We start from the raw sequence: 19456 nt of genomic DNA on the forward strand, positions 1-19456 counted from the left end.
CGGCGTTCTTCCTTAGCACAGCGGAATAGTTTCAGCAATCAATTTACACAGATTGCTGTATGATTTAATGATGAACAATGAAACATCTTCGACCAGACCACGTATCTCGGTTTGCAACATCGCAGACTCCTTGTCATACTTTATTCTCTGAATAGAAAACCAATCAACGTCAATTCTTAAACACTTCTATAATTTTTCTTCTCTGTGCGAAGATAATTCCGCGAAAAATGTAAGAGATGATACTGATTCGTTTCCCTTCAAAAATAAATTGGGAGCTGAGATTTTCAAACGCCGCAAACGAGATACGTAGTCTGGTACTTTCACCGTCAAAGTCATCGTGTTAAAGTTACGGAGCTAAAATATTTTGAAAAGCATCTTGTTATCGATACGTCTTTTCTTTTTGATTAAAGATTCTTCCGAAATTTACCGATCCTCGCAATTCCATCATTAAGGTAGTCTGCTGAAATTCGGGGTCTATTTCGCATATGATTTCCTTTCTCTTCTTGTTTTATCTGTTCTAAAGCCCTTATACAATAATTTTAAACAAATAATGTTGTCAATGGAAATTTTGAAAAATAATTTAATTTTGATTTCAACAATTTTTGTACCGCGAGATGAATCACATCGTGTAATTTTGAAGTTTTGAAGCTCACGCCGTGCGTCTTATTTGTTCCTTTAAATTTTGTCGAAAGAATGTTGGAGGAATTATTCAATTTAGACTTTGCCAATAGGCTTAGTAACAACATTGCAACAATCCTTTTTTTAGAATGGCCACTAACTAACTTTTCTAAAGCCTTTTCGAAGTCACCAGTTACGGTCTGGTAGCATAATACGACTCGCCAGTAATTGATACTGTAAATAACGCTGATGCAGTAATTTGGAAATCGGACTTCTGGTAAATTGTCGCACGTTCGATGGCGGCAAAATTTTAATTGATTCAGCATTCCGAAGCCAACAGCCGCTGCGCCGCAGGTGTATAACGATCACAGCTGCCAACATTCCCATAGAAACCCTCATCGCTGGAGTTGGAAGAGAAATCTACGATTTCCAGTGCGGCAACACCTTTCATAGCAACCCACGCAGTTAATTCTATTTTTTAAATATCATGCCCGCCCAATGCGCCAGTAAACTCCACTTTCCTGAATGTTCTCAGTCTATTTTCAGATCTATGCCAATGGAACGTATACCAAACTTTTCTCCTGCACTGCAGAGCGAACTTGCGGAAGCTGTCCATATGCATTTTTATTGCACATAAATAGAGACCCATTTGAAGTCTCTTTTCTCCTCATTCTCTGTATTCCCCTCACTAACATGCAAGCTGCCTAATGATGCAGGAAAATTGCGAAATCTTAACACTTTTTTTAAAGAAAAACCAACATAATAAGAGAGAAGTACAATAACAACAAATGAAATATATGCTATAATTCAATTAGGTACTTAAATTCCATGTATGATGTATTTTAATTACAATTATTTAGCAACCGAACTAACACATCGTCGCTCCTATGGCGTAAGGGCATATCTATATTTCCACAATAGCTCCGGGAAACATCGATTTAAACGGAGAACAGGCCTCACGTTGGAATTGAGATACACTCTTATTTCAAAGGGACGATGCTATGTTTAAACATCACGATGGACAAAATATTTTCCTTGAATATACCAGGCTTAAGTTAGTTAAACAATGAATACATGAGACTAGGTTTTTCATTAACCTTAGCACAGTATTGCACAGTACAGCATTAGTATAGCTGTATTAAACAGCCATGCTATTTATTGCTTTACATTTCAATGAATAGCTTTTATTGCATTTGCCGGTATTCCTGGAAGAAACATCTAGCATCCGTAGTCTACCAAATCAAAGCACCAAACGTACGTAAAGTTGCCTAGCATTAAATTTGAAGGAGTTTCCCAGTGCAGGTTACATCCAACGTTAGATTGCATTGAATACGAATACGATGTTGTTAGATTTGGACTTACTCGTGCTTACTTACCCGTATCAAATAGGAATTTGAACATTGCCAAGCGACGAAAGTTAATCCTTTATGTCCTCCATATTCAAGCGCAACTTGGTCATTAGATGCCCACGCCAAAATATGTGTATAAATACTTGCGTTCTTTTCTCATTAACATCCAATTATAAATGATGAGCAGGAGCAGGAATATTTCGTCCTTTCCTTTCTTTTTTTGAGCTTGGATATTTTTGACCCAGGATCTTAGGCTATGCTCCCATAGGCGGGTTTCTGACTTCGGTATCACAGCTCGAGATTGAACCTGGAGAAACTGACGTTTCGATTGGACTTAAGACTTTGCTTTCTCGTGGGAAACGAGGGAATTGAAGAGCAAATCATGGAGATACAAAGCTGATGCGGCAATTGGAAGGCATTTGCCACTACTGTTTTTCGAGATCTCCCCTCGGTCCAACGCGTGAGGAATAATGAAGATCAGTGCCGTTCGCATTTACACTCCCGGGAGCGACGTGTTGGATCAAAACTGAGCCCTGTTGCGGGATCCTGTCGGTGTTGCCACATGGGATGAAATAATTCAGGAGAAAATAAACAAAAAACACCCACTAAAGTAAATGATCACAGCCAATGGCGCGGCGTGTTTTGCGATGTATTGATTGATCTTCCATTTAAACCCGTCAAAAAGTATCGATAAACAGGGTGTTCTCAACGAACACCAAAATGATGGACTCTTTACCTTAGCCTCGAACTGGTATCTGGCCACTGGTTATAGGAATATTTGTTCATTATTTGTCGCCCGATATTAAAATTGGCCCCTTATATAGCTGATTTAACTTTTTGAATTTGTCCACATTTTTGTGGCTGAACAAATATCCAGATTTTTGGCACAAAATTGAAGTTGTAAACAAAGACAATGAACGAATTTTCATTGTACGAGAATCTAGGATAAAATTTCACAAATTTCAAATGTTTCATGAAATTTCTAGAATAGAAGTTCACAAATTTCACAAAATTTTGAGATATTTCAACTTTTTCTGATAAGTTATAATCCCTGGTTGTGATGTGGTGCGTGAGAATTGATTTTTAACAATCTCTTTCAATGCAGATAAAAAACAAACAAAAAATTCCATAGCATCCAATGCTGTACAACATTAATTATCGTCGTAGACCAATTACTGTATTGGACAAGACTTGCCGTTGGATTGACAATCCTCGACGAATCACCCTGAAACCAAGAACGCTAATAAGAGGGTACCTTGCAAATAGAATGTATCGATGACCAAACCTGGTATGCGCCCTCAGAAGTTGCAATGGTTTCTACCTCCTTGGGTGAATCAATCATGCGTGCATTCACTTTGCACTGGTAAGTCCTATGTAAATCATTTACAAAAACAAGGTGGATGTGAGCTTGGCAAGCGATGGATGACACTAAGCCACCGTGTTCCTTTTTAGAGATGAAATTACGTTAATGTCGGACTTATAGAGATTTGACATGTGAAAAGATACTATTATTTCTGGCAAATCATGAGATTTAGCCATCAAAAAACAATTCCGCGACATGAGCGCAATTGACCCATTACTGGTATCAAAATAGGGCATTTGTGAACGTGACATGCAACCGGGTCTAGATACTTGAACTGGACGTGCTCACATAAGTGACGTCATATACGGTTATTGCTCTTGCTAACCTATATTTTTCAATCATCAGAACACTATTCTATTACTAGCCCGTCTTCCTAGTTTTATGGGTTTATGAGGATTCTCCGATCCACCAATACCTTCCCATCAGAAGGAAAATGAAAAAAGTATGGTACTAAAATGAGGAGAATTCCTCTACTGATATCAGTAGAATAACATAGCGATGTGAAAATGTGTATTCGCCGAAGACTATCACCGAAAAAAAAAGTGAAGTTGATTTAACGTTCTTGACGTAAAAGAAGTGTGCGAGAACTTATAAAATGCTGTATATAACCCGCCACAGCAGTTAGTTTTACATCTTGGCACTGCTAAAGTAACTGCTGTAGGGTGTAATTTAGCATTTAATAAGTTCTCGCACACTTTTTTTACATCCAGAATCTTATATCAACTTCACTTTTTTTTTTTTGATTTATGTAATAAAATATGAGACCAAAACTGCGAGTAACAATGCTATGAACACAAATTGAAATGTCTGAACAGTTACTTAGCCCTCCTTTGAGATCCTCCTTGATTTCTCTCGTTTGAAAGGTGCTACCAGATACTTGTTTCTTTCTTCTTTTTTTTGAGAATATTAACTTTCCTTTTCATTTCCATTCGCCCGAGGATGGCTGAATTTCCGGTCGAGACTTTTTAGAGCTTTTACTTATTAACTTTTAGCCTCCCCCTCCCAGCTTTTACTTTGCGTTTTTAGTCTTCCAACCTGCGATTTTGTTTTGATGCTTTACTGAATTTTCTTTGTAACGGGCTGCTGTACGACTAGGCTTACCGACTAATTTTAGCAGAGGCGCTTGACACTCATCCCTCAGGATGCTAAATTGTTGTGGTCGGAGGTGAGAAAACAAAATTTTGGTCGTATGAACCAAAATTCGGTGTTCCATATTACCCCAACTGATTCAGTTTGTCAAAAACCAAATTTTCGGTTCGTCGAACCGAACTTTCGGTTTGTGCAACCTAACTTTCGGTTTGCGCAACCTACCTTTGACGGTAAAAAGCACCGACGAACAAAGTTCGGTCATATGAACCGATTGTCCGGTTCCACGAGCCGAAATCTCAGTTTGACAAACAGCTTACTTGGGATGATGTACCGAACGTTTGACTCATAAGACCGATTTTTTTTACAGTGTGAATATTTACACGTAAGTAACACCATTTAAAAGCTTCAAGTTTGTTTTTTAGAGGCAAGTAGCATACGCGAAGTCGTGATTCGACAACAGGGTTTCAAATCGGCGCGCCGTAATGGGCGGCATCCGGCCGTAAGCGGCACGATACGCCGTGGACGGCCGTCCTAGCTTAATCCGTCAAACACTTGACAATTACCCTTCGGACTTGTCAACCGCTCGCTTCTTTACATTTACATTCACATTCACACTCATCCAATCTCCCAGCTCCGTTTCGCTTGCGATCTATCCTCATTCGCGACAGGATGAGGCTGTTGCACCTACTATTTTTTAATCCCTATTCTCAGAGTACTCCAGTGTTCGAAACTCATCTTTGAGTTTTAGGAGCCATTTGGCGCATCAAACCCGATTCTTAGGCGCCATTGAAGATTTTTTAGGGGCAAAATTGACTTTTTGCCTCTATATTACGGCGCATTTAGTGAAAAGTTAGACGCAAGGTGTTTCCGTAACAGAACTAGTAAGTAGCTGTGACTTGGGGAAGACAAAAGCACTAAGAATGAAATCGTGAAGAATAGAAAATGCAAGCTTTCACTTGTAGTGCTGAAAATTCTGAGTTTTTTCAATTCAAATAGATTTGTTTTTCTTTCTTTTTATGACTTCCTGTGAAAATCCAGATTTTTAGGGGCCACGTTGGCGCAGAGCCTTCATTTTTTAGGCGCCATGGCCGATTTTTTAGGCGCATTTGGCGCGTTGGCGCCCGTGAGTTTTGAACACTGCTCGGAAAATAAGCAGGCACGTGAGGGGTCGTCCATGAATTACGTAACGCTCTAGGGGGAGGGGGTTCTTAGAGAGTGTTACGCCATTTTATTTTTATGCGCTAAAAAAAAAGGACCTACTTCACTAAAGCGTAAAAGGGGGAAGGGGTCAAAAAGTCCAAAAAAGTGCGTTACGTAATTTCGGAACGGCCCCTAACCCTTAAGTAGCGCGTTGAATGGCTGTAAATTAGAAATATTACAGAAAATGTTGATTTTGAACGAAGTAGGATTTTTTAAAATAAGATGGATTAAGGCAAAAAAAAGCCCTTAAGGTGGAGCCCTTAAGCTCACCAAAGCTATGCTGCCAGATTAGAAAAATTAATTGGACTACGTTTTGCAATTAGAAACTACTGTAGGTATCTAGCTCATTTTAAAAATGACATAAGTGCCATTAATACCTTGTGCAGATATGGGTGTTACGAGTGAGCCAAAAATAGAAGTACCCCAAATGAAGTCCAACACCGTTCAGGCTTCATTTTACAATTAAGGATAGAAGAAACAACTTAATCGGCCCGAAACACTGACTTTCGAGCTATTTATTTTATTTTTATGTTCTTTTTTATTATTTGCGGCCTTAGTCCCGATTTAAGTTTTTTTTTTTTTTTTTTTTTTTTTTTTTTTACAATTAAGAATATTACAATGTCTAAATCATGTATAAACACTGGTAAAAATTGGCAGTAGAATCTGTGTTCCAAAATACCATGGACCTAAAGCCGGCTGTAAGATTTCCAATAGCTTCTGTAGCCGGCTATACAATTTCTTTTAGCCTTTTACAGCCGATGGCGACTAAGCAACAGCCAGACGATGAAGTTTATGCTAAACTTTACTAAATACGGATACTAGGACTTAGTTAGTTTTTGGACCACCGCTCTCTTTTTGTGCCGTAGTATCTTGATTTATTTTGCAAGGAATGTGCCTTACTTTTGAAGGATGACTGCCATTCTTAATATGTTGGAGCGCCTTCAATTTCTTATGATACTGTGCAATACCTCTGGTGTGAAATAGTTGCTTCAGACGCCGTGGCACGCTGCGGCGCGGCAGGCGGACATAGAGCGCGAAACGCACATTAGCGCCTACAAACCTAACAGGGATACTTCACGCATTGCGCAATGCTGAAGTATCCTTGTTAGGTTTGTAGGCGCCAGTGCGTCGCCGCTCCGCTTTGTCTTAGGCTCTAATATTTAATCTTGCGGAGTCAGCGTTTTTCAACTCATGATTTTGAAATGTTTGCACACTCTGTATGGATAATTCTCATTTTAATTGATGAAGAAAAATATGTTTTAAAGGAAAATATAATGTGTGTTTTGTAAATATCGAGGTAGTTCTGTATCAAACTTAATGATTTCCAAAGCACACGAATTTCTACACAATTTCCTATATCCTTTTATAGCCAATGGCGATAAAGTGTAAAGCCCGGCGACAGGAACTATAGCCCGACTGTATACTTTTTTATAGCTTCGTATAGCCCGGCTATATGATTTGCTCCGCTTTCTACAGCCAGCTATATGATTTTCAATAGCCTTCTTTAGTCGGCTATAAGAACTCTTATGGTATTTTGAAACGCAGCTCCTATCGCCAATTTATACCAGGGAAATCAAGTACCAGTGCATGGAAATTAATGGCACAAACGTTGTTTCTAAAGTGAGCAAGAAATATTAGGTCCTAGTTGCAAAATATGGTTCATTTGACTCTGGTGAAAATGTGAGAATTCATAATTTCTCCACGTAATCAAACAACCTGGGTCTTATTTCAAAATTTTCAAAAAATTGGGCTCACACAGGGATTATTACTTGCCAGTAATCTTAATAATTATATTTTAATGCCGGATGGATCAATCTTAAAAAATTAAAATCAGCGAAAAGTTATATATGGATAGCCAAAGTATACGGAACTACGTATCTCCATTGCAGTGTTTCAAAATTTCCGTTTTCACTTTGCAGTTTCACAAAGAAACAAGCCAATTTTATAGCTTGGAAACGCAGAATATTCTCCCAATAGAGAAGAGAAATCAAATATGTTTCTAAGGAATTGCGTTGACTAGTTTTGCAAAGGCGAAAATGAAGTAAGACAGGAATTCTGCAACGTCATGCACGAAGATATGTGGTTTTGCACTTTTTCATCAACATGTAGGATTAAAAAATGACGTCATACTTAAAAACCTTTGAAGCACCTCTAATTTGATTTGACCCTTATGTTTGCTTCACACCACTTTCTAGCGAAGAGTGTTGAGCGTGATGTGTAATTAAAAACGATAAAAAAAAGTCGCACAGTGATATCCACAGGAGCGTAACACATTTGGATTAAATGGTTTTTTACTCATATTCAAGCTCCGTCATTAATTTGTGCGACACTCACAGATCGACCCCATTTTTCTGGTCGATAATTAATTGAATCGTGCCATATGGACGCACGTATGCTAAAAGGAACTACGTGAAAATACTTTAAAGTAGAAACACCATATGTGCGTTGGATTTGCGTGCCTCAAAGTTTCTTTCGATTCTGTTAACTATTACATAGTTCTTTTTAGCATAAATACATCCACATAATAAGGCGCGACGGTTATTGCAACATCTTTTACGATTCGCCTGAGTTGCCAAGTGAATAGAAATCCCTCGCCTCACTGCCGTGCTATGGTAGAACGCCGTATGAGCATTCGAGCGTTGCCAAATTTCCTTCGATAAAATGTTTATCTTGGAGGAAAGTTAGGAATATTTTTCCTTTGGACTTTCAGAATCTTTAGGTAAAATTGCGAACAAAATTACCTGAAAAATTGGGAGGAAAATATTCATGAGTTTACCGGGAAATTCGCGTGTTAGCAAAAGAAATTTGGCAACGCCTGAAGGTTCATACGGCGCTTTTCCTTAGCACGATAGCTCATCTGCGAAAAATCATCAGGCAACTTCATTCTAATTGAATCATCCGCGCCCTTTGTTCTCTGTTTTGTTGGTTCGCCTTTTTTTTCTTAATTACTATTTTTCCTCTCGTCCACGCGCGTACAGCTTCGCGGCGACGATCAAACGAGTATCGCCTCTGCATTTTTTATGCGTCCGCTCTCGAACGATGTTATCTGCGCTGCAATTATTCTTGAAAAATCCGTAATCGCAGGGACCATGGTCATTGAACCATCGCATTGTCAAAATTGATCATATCATACACTTAAAATGGATTCTGTTTTTATGCACCGAATGGGTCTGTTGCACGCAAGATATACACTGAAAAAAAATTCTCGGCGTTTTTACCAAGGTCCGTTGGTACCTTTACCATCCCACTTTTTTACCAATTATTGGTAATTTTACCATGACAGACTGGTAAGCTTACCTAAAAATCGGGATTTTTACTGTTTTTTCAGGTAAGAATACCACTTTTATTGGTAATCAATTCCCGGTAACTTTGCCATTTAATTTCGGTAATTTTACCACAGTCGATAAAAAATATTGGCGTTTTTACCAAAGTCCAGTAAAATTACCGAGAAAGTTCAATAATTTTACCGAGATTTCTCAGTAAAATTACCAATTCCATAAATGGTAATTTTACCAAGAAAAAACTTGGATCAAATAGAACCCTGAATTCTTGGTAATTTTACCCTTTTCTTAGTAAATACACCGAGATTTTTTTTTTTCAGTGTACAGCCAACTGAATACACTTTTTGATGGTGAATTCGCTTGAAAATTATTACGTTAGGCACATCAAAAAAATCTGAAATCCGTCCCCAAGGGCGGAATCTGCGTAGTAGAAGTGCAAAGAAAATTCTGCAAAAACTTCAAGGAATGGTGCTAATTTGTTCTCCTTTAGAAAAATAACATAGAGTCGGAGATTTTCAGACACCGCAACCGAGATATGTGATTGCGGAGTGCGGACTTACGCCGTCGATGTGTTGTAGTTTTATTTGACGTCATGTGCGTCATGTGTCAATGGACTACATTCTGTAACATAGAACTGCTGTTTTTAACTCATCTATGAAAGCGCCAATCTGCAAACGGAAATTAATGGTAAACACCTTGTCTCTAAAATAAGGTAAAAATAGTCGTTCTTAATATTGCAAGATCTAGGTAGTCCAAATTTCCTATAACATGGGAATTCACATCGTCTGGATCAGCCGAGAAAAAATGTGGTAAAAAATATCGATTTTTAGTTTTCAGAGTGCTGTTCCCTTTTAATACTCTCAGGTGTTCTGGGTCGACTTGTAATATTGTTACCCTGGTAAAAATTGACAGTAGAATCTGTGTTCCAAAATACCATTGACCTACAGCCGGCTGTAAGATTTCCAATAGCTTCTATAGCCGGCAACACAATTTCTTATAACCTTTTATAGCCGATGGCGACTAAGCAACAGCCGTGTATAACATAAAGTGTATGCTAAACGTTACTTATTACGGATGCTAGGACTTCGTGGGTTTTTGGACTACCGCTCTCTTTTTGGGCCGTAGTATCTTGATTTATTTTGCGAGGAAAGCTCCGTACTTTTGAAGGATGCCTGCCATTCCTAACATGTTGGAGCGCTTGTAATTTTGTATGATACTGTGCAATACCTCTGGTGTGAAATAGTTGCTTCAAGCGCCGTGGTACGCTGCGGCGCGGCACGGCGGGCGGGCAGCCAGCGCGAAACGCGCATTGGCGCCTTCAAACCTAACAGGGATACTTCAAGCATTGCGCAATGCGTGAAGTATCCCTGTTAGGTTTGAAGGCGCCGGTGCGCCGCCGCTCCGCTTTGTGTTAGGCTCTAATATTTAATCTCGCGGAGTCAGCGTTTTTCAACTCATGACTTTGAAATGTTTGCACACTTTGTATGGATTATTCTCATTTTAATTGATGAAAAAAAAATATGTAGTAATTGAAAATATAATGTGCGTTTTGTAAATATTAAGGTGATTCCGTACAAACTTAAGAATTTACAAAACACACGAATTTCTACACAATTTCTTATAGCCTTTTATAGCCGATGGCGAAAAAGCAACAGCCAGGCGATAAAGTGTAAAGCCCGGCGACAGGAACTATAGCCCGGCTGTTTAATTTTTTATCGCTTCGTGTAGCCCGGCCGTAAGATTTTTTCCACTTCCTACAGCCAGCTATATGATTTTCTATCGCCTTCTTGAGTCGGCTATAAAAACTCCTATGGTATTTTGAAACGCAGCTCCTATCGCCAATTTTTACCAGGGTATGCAAACGAAAATATTTTTGCTGAGGGTGGTAATAGCAATTATACCCCCATATTTTTTTTAGAGGTTCATTGTGCTTATGCAAAATGAAGCAAAATGAACTCCTCTAGGCTAAGGTTTAATTACTTAATTTTCATTTCATGTTTTTATTTCACTTTCAGTGTACCATTTTGCTTGACTTCACTTATACGTACATACACATGTTCAATTTGACCGAAAAGTATGATTGGGGCAGATGCAATCTACTTACGTTTATCTCCCACAATTTAAATAATCAAATTATGGTTATAACTGCGGTTCCATTTTTGCAACTTTTCTGTTTTTTTTGTTTTTTTCTTTTAACTCTAATGAAAATTTATCTTACCATGCCAAAATATTAACAAGAATTACTTCGTAAAATTAAGGAAATCCAGAGGGGTAACATGTCGATGTACTTTAATGCTTCTGACTGGCAAAGAAGCACATCAGAAGCTGAAAAAGTCTAGCAGCATCAAATGTGTTTTACAAAGCACATAATTTCAGATTTTTCTTTGATATTCGAGATAATTTTTCTTTTAAAAAAGAATAATGCTTCAATTAAGTCAACTTCTAGCAAGAAATGCATATTGATTTAAAGTATAATCCTCTCGACTAATAATCAATGCTTGAAAAGCATATCCTTTGTTTTTGTAAAAATAGGGCGTATAGATCCAGAGTCAGTGGTCCACTGATTTATATGTGTGTGAATATTTTTTACGTCTTTGCAGAGGGATCTGTTATTGTCTGATATGCTGAAAGCTTTCCTCGCACAAACTAGATTAGGTAACTGTAGTGCCGACAGGTTATCAATCGGAATAGTCATTCATCAGTTTCCTCCTGATTGACGGGTGATTTTTAAAATAGCAGCCGATTTTCATGGTCGTCTTCGTTTACGTTACTTCACAGTTGTAGCAGTGCAAAAATTTTATTAAATTAACAAGTATTTAGTGCAGCAGGTAAGACTACTGTCTTAACTGGATTATCGTTGTTTACATTTAGGGAATATCTTGTATAACTCATATGTGTTTCATTTCCCTGAAACCTTGTGCTATATTTCAGATTATTAGGGCTATTTAGGTCATAGGGTTATCAGGTTATTGGGGACTGCAATAAACGCATTAATATTCGGAAAAAAATATGTGATATTCAAATCGATGACAAATGAATAATAAATAAACATGCCTATAGGAGTTACTTGCTTCTTGTGACATTTTCAGTACAAATGTCGTATCTTCTGTCTTCTCTCCTCCAATTAAAATACAACCAACTTGATTAAAAATTACTTTTAGGTATGTTTTCGCGATTTAAAAAAGAGGAAAATATAAAAAAACAGAAATTATATTATGTGTCCGTCGAACCTACAAGTTATTGGAAGCAAATCTGAAGAAAATTAGCCATTACTGAAAATGATTTCCAATCAGTTTTTCACTTTCTATTTGAGGCTTGCGGTGAAAGGAAAAGGTAAAGGAAATTATCTAAGAAAATGCAAAATATTTAGTTTACCTACAGAAAACTTTAAAAAGCTATTTAACTTAATTTTCAGCACTAAAGTAATTTTGGTATATTTTACGGTAGTGCAATTTCCTGTGTTAAACCTAAATTTGCCAAAATTAAAGATCTCCTGCATCAAAAAAGGAAGGAAATATGTGTGAAACTTAGCTCTACTTTTTTGCCTGATGTATGAAGGGATGATTTCAAAAGCCTTCGTTCGGTATGGTTTTTTGCAAGCGGAAAGTTTGAATCTACTGCTCATAACGTAAAGATGGAACATTTATTTCTCACTTCTGAATTAATTTTGGAAGTTCTAGATTTGGTCATGAGTTTTACGTGGAATGATAAAGGCACGTGCCTTATAGACGTCTGGATCTTTCCTTTCATGTAGTTCTGCCGGCATGATATTATTATCTACGAGCAAATTATCCCCCCAGAACTAATGAAATTTAACACTCGCAACTTTTAACTACACTGATTTCACCTGAAGTTTGGCAATGATGGATTCGGCACATGCCTTGACCGATCGTGGCTAAACTTCAAAGCCGTGCAGCATGGTAAAAACTGGATGAAACCAACCGGACCTTTGATAGCCGCTCAACTTGGGATTATCTGGATGCGGGACCCCTCTCTTTAGCCCGCTGACTCAGCCATGGGTTGAAAAGTCCGAAAACGAAACTGCCGATTTAGAGAACCGGATCATTCTGAACATAAATGTATATGCATATTGATAGCAGGCTTCACACTTTTTTTTCAGCACTTTAAGCTGTGCGTTCCACATTGCAGCATTCTCTATGCAACCCCGTCTAATATCGGTGCGAGAACTGGACTTCAGGAAAGCCACGCTGAAAGTTTAAAGTTCGAATCAGTCCGTCCCATCTTGAATTTTGCCGTAGGAATGCGGAAATTAATGCACTTAATTGTTATCTCCTGCCAGCGTATAGTGTTTAATCTGTGATCTTCTCCAGCAAAGGAGTCTTCGGTCGTGTAAAAGTTGTTTTGTCTTCTCAAAATACATAAAAAACTGATTAATATTTGTGTCGTGTCTGCTCAAGTGGTAGCTTGTTTCAAAAATTAGTGAATAAATCAGTGGTGCCTGCGCGGATGATTAAATTCCCCACAAAAGCGTGTAACTTCAGGTGCGACAAAAGAAAACATTAAATCATACAATCTACAACGCCTTACAATCAAAAATGTTCTTCTAACTCATATGTGCAATACGAAGTGTGCCTCTTAAAATTCTTGAATTTCATTGGTTCGGATTCGGACAAGCGCGCAGGTCAGATTGCATACATTTCTCGTTTGTTTACTTTAGAAGAACATGCAGTAAAAAGTACTTGATAAATAGCGTTTTTGCTATTATTACTACTGGAAAAAATTGGATGATTTTTATAAACTGCAGAGAAATGTTGACAAGGCTTTGATCCATCGCCCAAATATAATTGTTACTGATAAGTCTCTGCAAGGGATGAGTTTTCATTTAAAACTGTGATTCCTGAAATTGTGATCTAATTTTGATGAAAACTTGAACATGAATTTTATTTATTTTATTTTTTTAAGAAATTTCAGTCCAATGATGTAGGTGATGCACGGCGTCATAAAAAATATAATGTAGAAAATTTAAAACATCTTATTTGAGGTATATTTTTCGCTTCCTTATTTCATTCATTTCTCTTTAGTTTTGCGATAAGCATACCTATTTTTATAAGGATTTAGATCCAAAATTATCATAACCACGATCTTAAACTTCGAAATCCGATTCACGTAAATCGATTTGAACCATGAATATTCATCCATGTCCGCATTATGTCGATCTTCCTTCTAAACTTTCCGTATTCCTTCGGCGAAGTGTCAAGTGGAGGTTGGTGGAGGTTCAAAAAGCCGGAACGCCTTCAATTATTATAACCGCAACACGCACAACCGTTGAGCTCGAATAGTTGCATTCCTCCAATAAATCAATAAAACTGAATCGCTCAATCACTGATTTTTTTTTGTGCTTGACAAAAATGCATGAATGTCAATTTCAATTTCACCTGCACATTTCGCATTTTTTCTGTTACATTAATGATTACGGTCAATAAGTTTGATTTTATCATGATCTATATCTTCCATTTTTCAGAGATTCACCATGATTCTAAATTACGGCGTCGTTCTTACACTTCCTCTTCTAGTTGTCCTCTTGTCGTCTCTACAAGGTAAGTGCATTTTTGGAATTTTTGTGATCAATTTCTAATGATGTTTACTTTAATTAATGTAAAAATTCAGATCATGGCAGCCCGGATGTTGGTTGTACAGTGTCAATTGATATATGAATAAAAAAAACTGTGCTTACGGTACAAAATTGTACTTGCGGTGATATATAATATACCCTGTTCGATTCAATTTATATAACCAAGTCCATTAAATTGCTCTTATTTTCATCAAATGCGGCAATTGTTATCACACAATTTTCGACAACGTGAATTCAGCATGCTGCAGTGCTTCTTTTCAACCATTTGTGCCTAATTAAAAGTTCTTTTCCCCCGCATATTGGATATTGCAAAAACATTCCTACTTCCTCCTATTGCAGTTCGTATTTTAGATTAATAGAATAATCAATCCTACATCCATAGAAAAGACTAGAATTTTAAGACGTAATTAAGAATATCAGCTGTCGCAAGTCCCAAATTGTGCACTCTGGAAGATGTTAATATCAGAGTAAATTTTCTTCCCGGAGGTAGTAGAGGAAACAATGTTGAATTTATCATAGTAAATATGACAATACAAATTATATTGTACTGCATTATTATATTTACTAATATAAAAGCGCAATCAATCCCAAGACTTAAATGTAAAATCTTGTCTGAAATACGGCTTTAATTTGATGAGAGGTAGACGTAAAATTTTCTGACGATATCGAATATAATCCCAGATAAAATGTTCAATGTTCCAGGTTTCTTTTTTCTTGATGAAAGTTTTGGCTTTTTCAAAGTTTCCGCCAACAAGTAATTCCAAAAACTTCCATTCACTTCAATTTTGTTCGGTAAAACTCTAAAAGGGTATATCTACTTTTTACTTACATTTTGTCTTTGCTTGTTTTTTTTTAAAAAAAAAAATATGTTTTCACCATTTTCAGGAGTAGACAGTATAAACTGTTTCCAGTGCAATTCCATGGTTGATTTAGACTGTCCCTACATTCAGCCAAATCAGACTAGCAGTATCTATTACAAGCCTTGCATAGGAGATTTCAAAGGAAGACAACCATTCTGCCGAAAAATAGAACAGAAAAGTAAGTCTCGATGAAATAATTCCATAATTCTTAATTGATTACATGGCGCGAGCAGGGCGATACATCATATTAAAGAGTATTTCGCATTAAAAGTTCATATAAAATACGCCGGTCTTATTGACAATTTCCGAACTACCTACTTTACTATTTCACGTCGTAGTATTCCGTACTTTAACTACACGTACTTACTTAAGTTAGAAAAAAAAACGTTTTTGTTCATAAAATTAAACTTCTCGCTCTTGAGAAAATCAAAATGCACATATAAGTCTCACCGGCCACTAATATAATTTCAGTGTGTTTTACGGTGAAATTGTTTTTTCAGTTTGCCAAATTTTTCTTGACAAGATCACAGATTCTGTGCATTAGAACCAAAGAATGTCTAAACCAAACTGGAATTAAATGCCAAAGAATAACTTTGAGTTTTAATAGCTCATTTGACTTACGCTAATTTAGGGTTTTTATTTTTCAGGAGCAAAAATTTTGGATTGACAAGTTTTCATATGCTCAATAAGCGTTAATTTTTCATGCTGGAGTTGAAATTCTGCATTTTGACTTGTTTTTCACATCTCTTGAGAAAAAACGTTTTGTGATGCTTCCCCCTTGATTCTTTACTCCGTGGTCAATCAGAATTCAGACAGTCATTTTTAATCAAACAAACCGACTGTATTAATCCCACACACAAATAATCACTTACAAATAAATAATAATTTAGAAAAACCTTCAATTTTACTCATAAAATAAAATGATTAAATTAAACAAAGCGCCCTTAATTAGCGTCATCGCGACAAATGTGGAGCTTCGGTGATAATCATAACGCCTTCATGCAACTATTCGTGTTCTTTGGATATGCATGTTGCATAACAAAATATTGAAGGCACCCTGACACACCTAGCACTCGTAGGTACACGCCTTTGGCTTTTCCTGGGCGCTCGACCATATACTCGCACTTTCGCCCCACTCAGACCCCACTTTCGCCCGACTTGCCTTTTGCAATCCCTGCTACGTACACCGCTTTACTGAACAACCTCTCTTTTGAAAATACAAGCTCTCAAGCGATAGGATTTTCGAATCAAGATAGCGATACTACTTCCTTGCGGAGGCATTAGCTTCATGAAACGTTTAAATTACATTTTTCAAGTCATTTTCCGAGTATCATTACGCGGAGCAGAGTTGGCAGCGAACTCGAGGTAGGTACTCCTTCGATTGGGGGGGGGGGGGGAGAGCTCTTTTCATGTTTAGATCCGAAAGAGGAGGAGGTAGAAGGGAAGGAACAAACCAATTACATTGAAAATCCTCTCCTTGAATAGCTTTAATATTACTGTACCGCCACTCCGCCGTCGAGTCGTAAGTAAGAGAGTCGTAAGTCAATTACAGTGTTGAAGTTTTTCTTCGTGCGGGATATTTTGTCGCAAGGAAACATGCCAAATTTTTCGTGTGGTTCTTATCACTTATTTTATCCCATACATACATCTAAGAACATCCGCAGCAGTTTATTACCAGGCAGTAGCCTTCAGTTTCTTCGTTAGGAAACAAATTGCATGAAGAGAGACCGGAACTTCGTTTATACTGACTTTATTTATCTGAATGACAGAATTGACCAGTAACATAATTAAAATGTAGTCTCCTCAAAGAAATCTAAAATTTGGCTGTCGATTTGTATGTATGTATGAGCCGCTTTTACGGCGCGCTAGGGCGCTCTGCGACGCCTATTCTCCACAGGAATCTGTCATGGTAGAGATCCTCCGGAAGCTGGCATCTCTCCATCTCTTCACGGATGCCCTCTACCCACCGCTTGGCTGGACGCCCTCTCCGTCGCCTACCTGGGGGGACCCACTCCAACACCTTCTTCGCAACCTGGTATCAGCCATTCTCTGCACATGCCCATACCATACCAATTGCTTGGTCATGATATCGTGCACAATCGTCCCCTCAACGCCCATTATCTCTCGGACACGTTCATTCCTGACACGTTCTCTCCTCGAGATTCCAGCCGATCTTCGCCAGAAATCCATCTCGGTCGCCTTGAGCATTTCTTGGGTCCGCTTCTTCAACTGCCACACTTCACTGCCATAGGTGATAATAGGCTTGACAACCGAGTTATAAATCCTCTTCTTGTTGTCTTTGGAAATCCTTTGGTCCCAAAGGATCCCATTAAGCATGGCGATGGCTTTCCTTCCTAGAATATTACGGTCCCGAATGGCCTGATCCAGCTTCCCATCCGAAGTCAGCTTCACCCCCAGGTACTTGTATTGTTCGCAACTTTCTATATGTTGACCATCCTCCAGGACTATGCTTTGCTGAGCACCTCCGACTGACATCTTTTTTGTCTTACGGACACTAACCTCGAGGCCCCATTTGCGGTACTCCTCCACCAACTTCCGGGTCATATACTCCGCGTCATCGTGATCTTGACTTATGACTACCTGGTCGTCAGCAAAGCATAGCGTGAACAGTGTTTCTTGGTCATTCAGAGGGACGCCCATGCCGGCACACTTTCTTTTCCATTCCTTCAGAACGTGCTCTAGATATATCTTAAACAGCGTCGGTGGCAGACAACATCCCTGCTTAAGCCCCTTGGTGACAAAAAAACCGTCTGAAAGCCTTCCTTGGCACTTGATTCTGGCAAAAGCCCCCCCATAAAACTGCTTGACTGCCCCAATAAGTCCTTTACTAAAACCAGTTTCTTCTAGGACTTCCCAGAGTTTCACAGGAGGAATACTATCATAAGCCTTTTCAATATCCAAAAACACTAAATGAAGCTCCTGGCCAACAATTCTCTTCTTTTCGGTTAACTGGGTAACACAGAACAGATGATCAGCGGTAGACCGACCAGCCCGATTCGATTCCACGTCGATTTCCAAAGTGCAAAACCACGCAATTGCATTGTGATGTTTCGACATTTTTCCGCACAACAACGTGCATAACAGTTGAGTCGAAGCGCCAAGGTTGAAGTTGTTAAATTCATAGCCGGAATTACGTAATTACCCCCCCCCCCCCTTACAAAATGCCGAGGTGTCATGCCGCACATTGGCACATTGCATACCCAACCCAGTTTTTAAATGCAGATTTTCGGACTCTTTCATCGACTATTTTGAGGTCTAAACCTATTGGTTACCATCTTGCACCTGATTCTTCTGGATTGAGTTGCCCCGTTACGCGTTGCCGCGCTGCCCTTTCGGCGACACGGTATACGCAACAGCGTCGAATCTTCGTTTCTTTCTTCGTATATGTTTTTAATGATATGCGTCCTTTCCCAATCTTGCTGAAACTCAAAATACTTGTTGCAGTTTTCGAACGGGACGATATGGTGCGAGTAGTGCGGAAATGTGGCTGGGAGCGACATGACAAGCTAGACTGCTACTCGGCCAGCAACGACGACCACACAGAAACGATCTGTCAGTGTTTCAGCGACGCCTGCAATGGCGCCGATACCTCCAGTTTTTCTTCCTACAAAATTTTCACGGCACTTCTGGTCGCCTTGACCGTCAGCCTCAGGAGGTCTCTTCAAACCCCTTTCTCTATAATTCCATAGTAATTCAGATAGCTATAAGGATATGAAACAAGTATTAAATATTTTGTAAAGCTAAGCTGAAATTACCGGGTTTTTTTTCTAAAATCCCTATCAACAGTATACTAAAAACTTTTCATACAAAGAATACACTTTTTTTCTCATTTACTCTTCTTTTTTAACGTAAAAATGCAACCTTGACCTGGATTTATCACCCAAGTAGCAGAGGCTTCGAAAAATTACGATTACGCGGTTCATTCCTGTGAATTGAAGTTGTGCATGTTGCATGTGTATTAATTGAAGGGGCTCCACTTATTTCAATTCATTGAATTGAATTGAAATGAGTTACAACTTTTATTTGCTTGCAAATTGCCTATCTTTCGTTTGGTGGTTTAAAATCAGCCTTCATTGACTAAG

General features: G+C 38.4%; 1 protein-coding gene across 4 annotated transcripts; it reads left to right on the forward strand.

Moving 5' to 3' along the window:
* The first annotated feature begins 11565 nt into the window (after nucleotides 1-11565).
* LOC109042174 (uncharacterized) lies at nucleotides 11566-19118 on the forward strand. 4 transcript variants are annotated; one of them, XM_019058783.2, is made up of 4 exons: nucleotides 11566-11728; nucleotides 14383-14458; nucleotides 15379-15531; nucleotides 18819-19118. In XM_019058783.2, the coding sequence occupies exons 2-4, from the start codon at nucleotides 14392-14394 to the stop codon at nucleotides 19061-19063; spliced, it is 465 nt and encodes a 154-aa protein (XP_018914328.2). In that variant the 5' UTR covers nucleotides 11566-11728; nucleotides 14383-14391; the 3' UTR covers nucleotides 19064-19118. The 4 variants fall into 4 exon arrangements, with proteins under 4 accessions (XP_018914328.2, XP_072156397.1, XP_018914327.2 ...); XM_072300296.1 differs by lacking the exons at nucleotides 11566-11728; nucleotides 18819-19118 and adding exons at nucleotides 12889-13542; nucleotides 16001-16140; XM_019058782.2 differs by lacking the exon at nucleotides 11566-11728 and adding an exon at nucleotides 12916-13402.
* Nucleotides 19119-19456: the final 338 nt, after the last annotated feature.

This window comes from Bemisia tabaci, chromosome 5 (genome assembly GCF_918797505.1).
Source record: "Bemisia tabaci chromosome 5, PGI_BMITA_v3".
NCBI lineage: Eukaryota > Metazoa > Arthropoda > Insecta > Hemiptera > Aleyrodidae > Bemisia > Bemisia tabaci.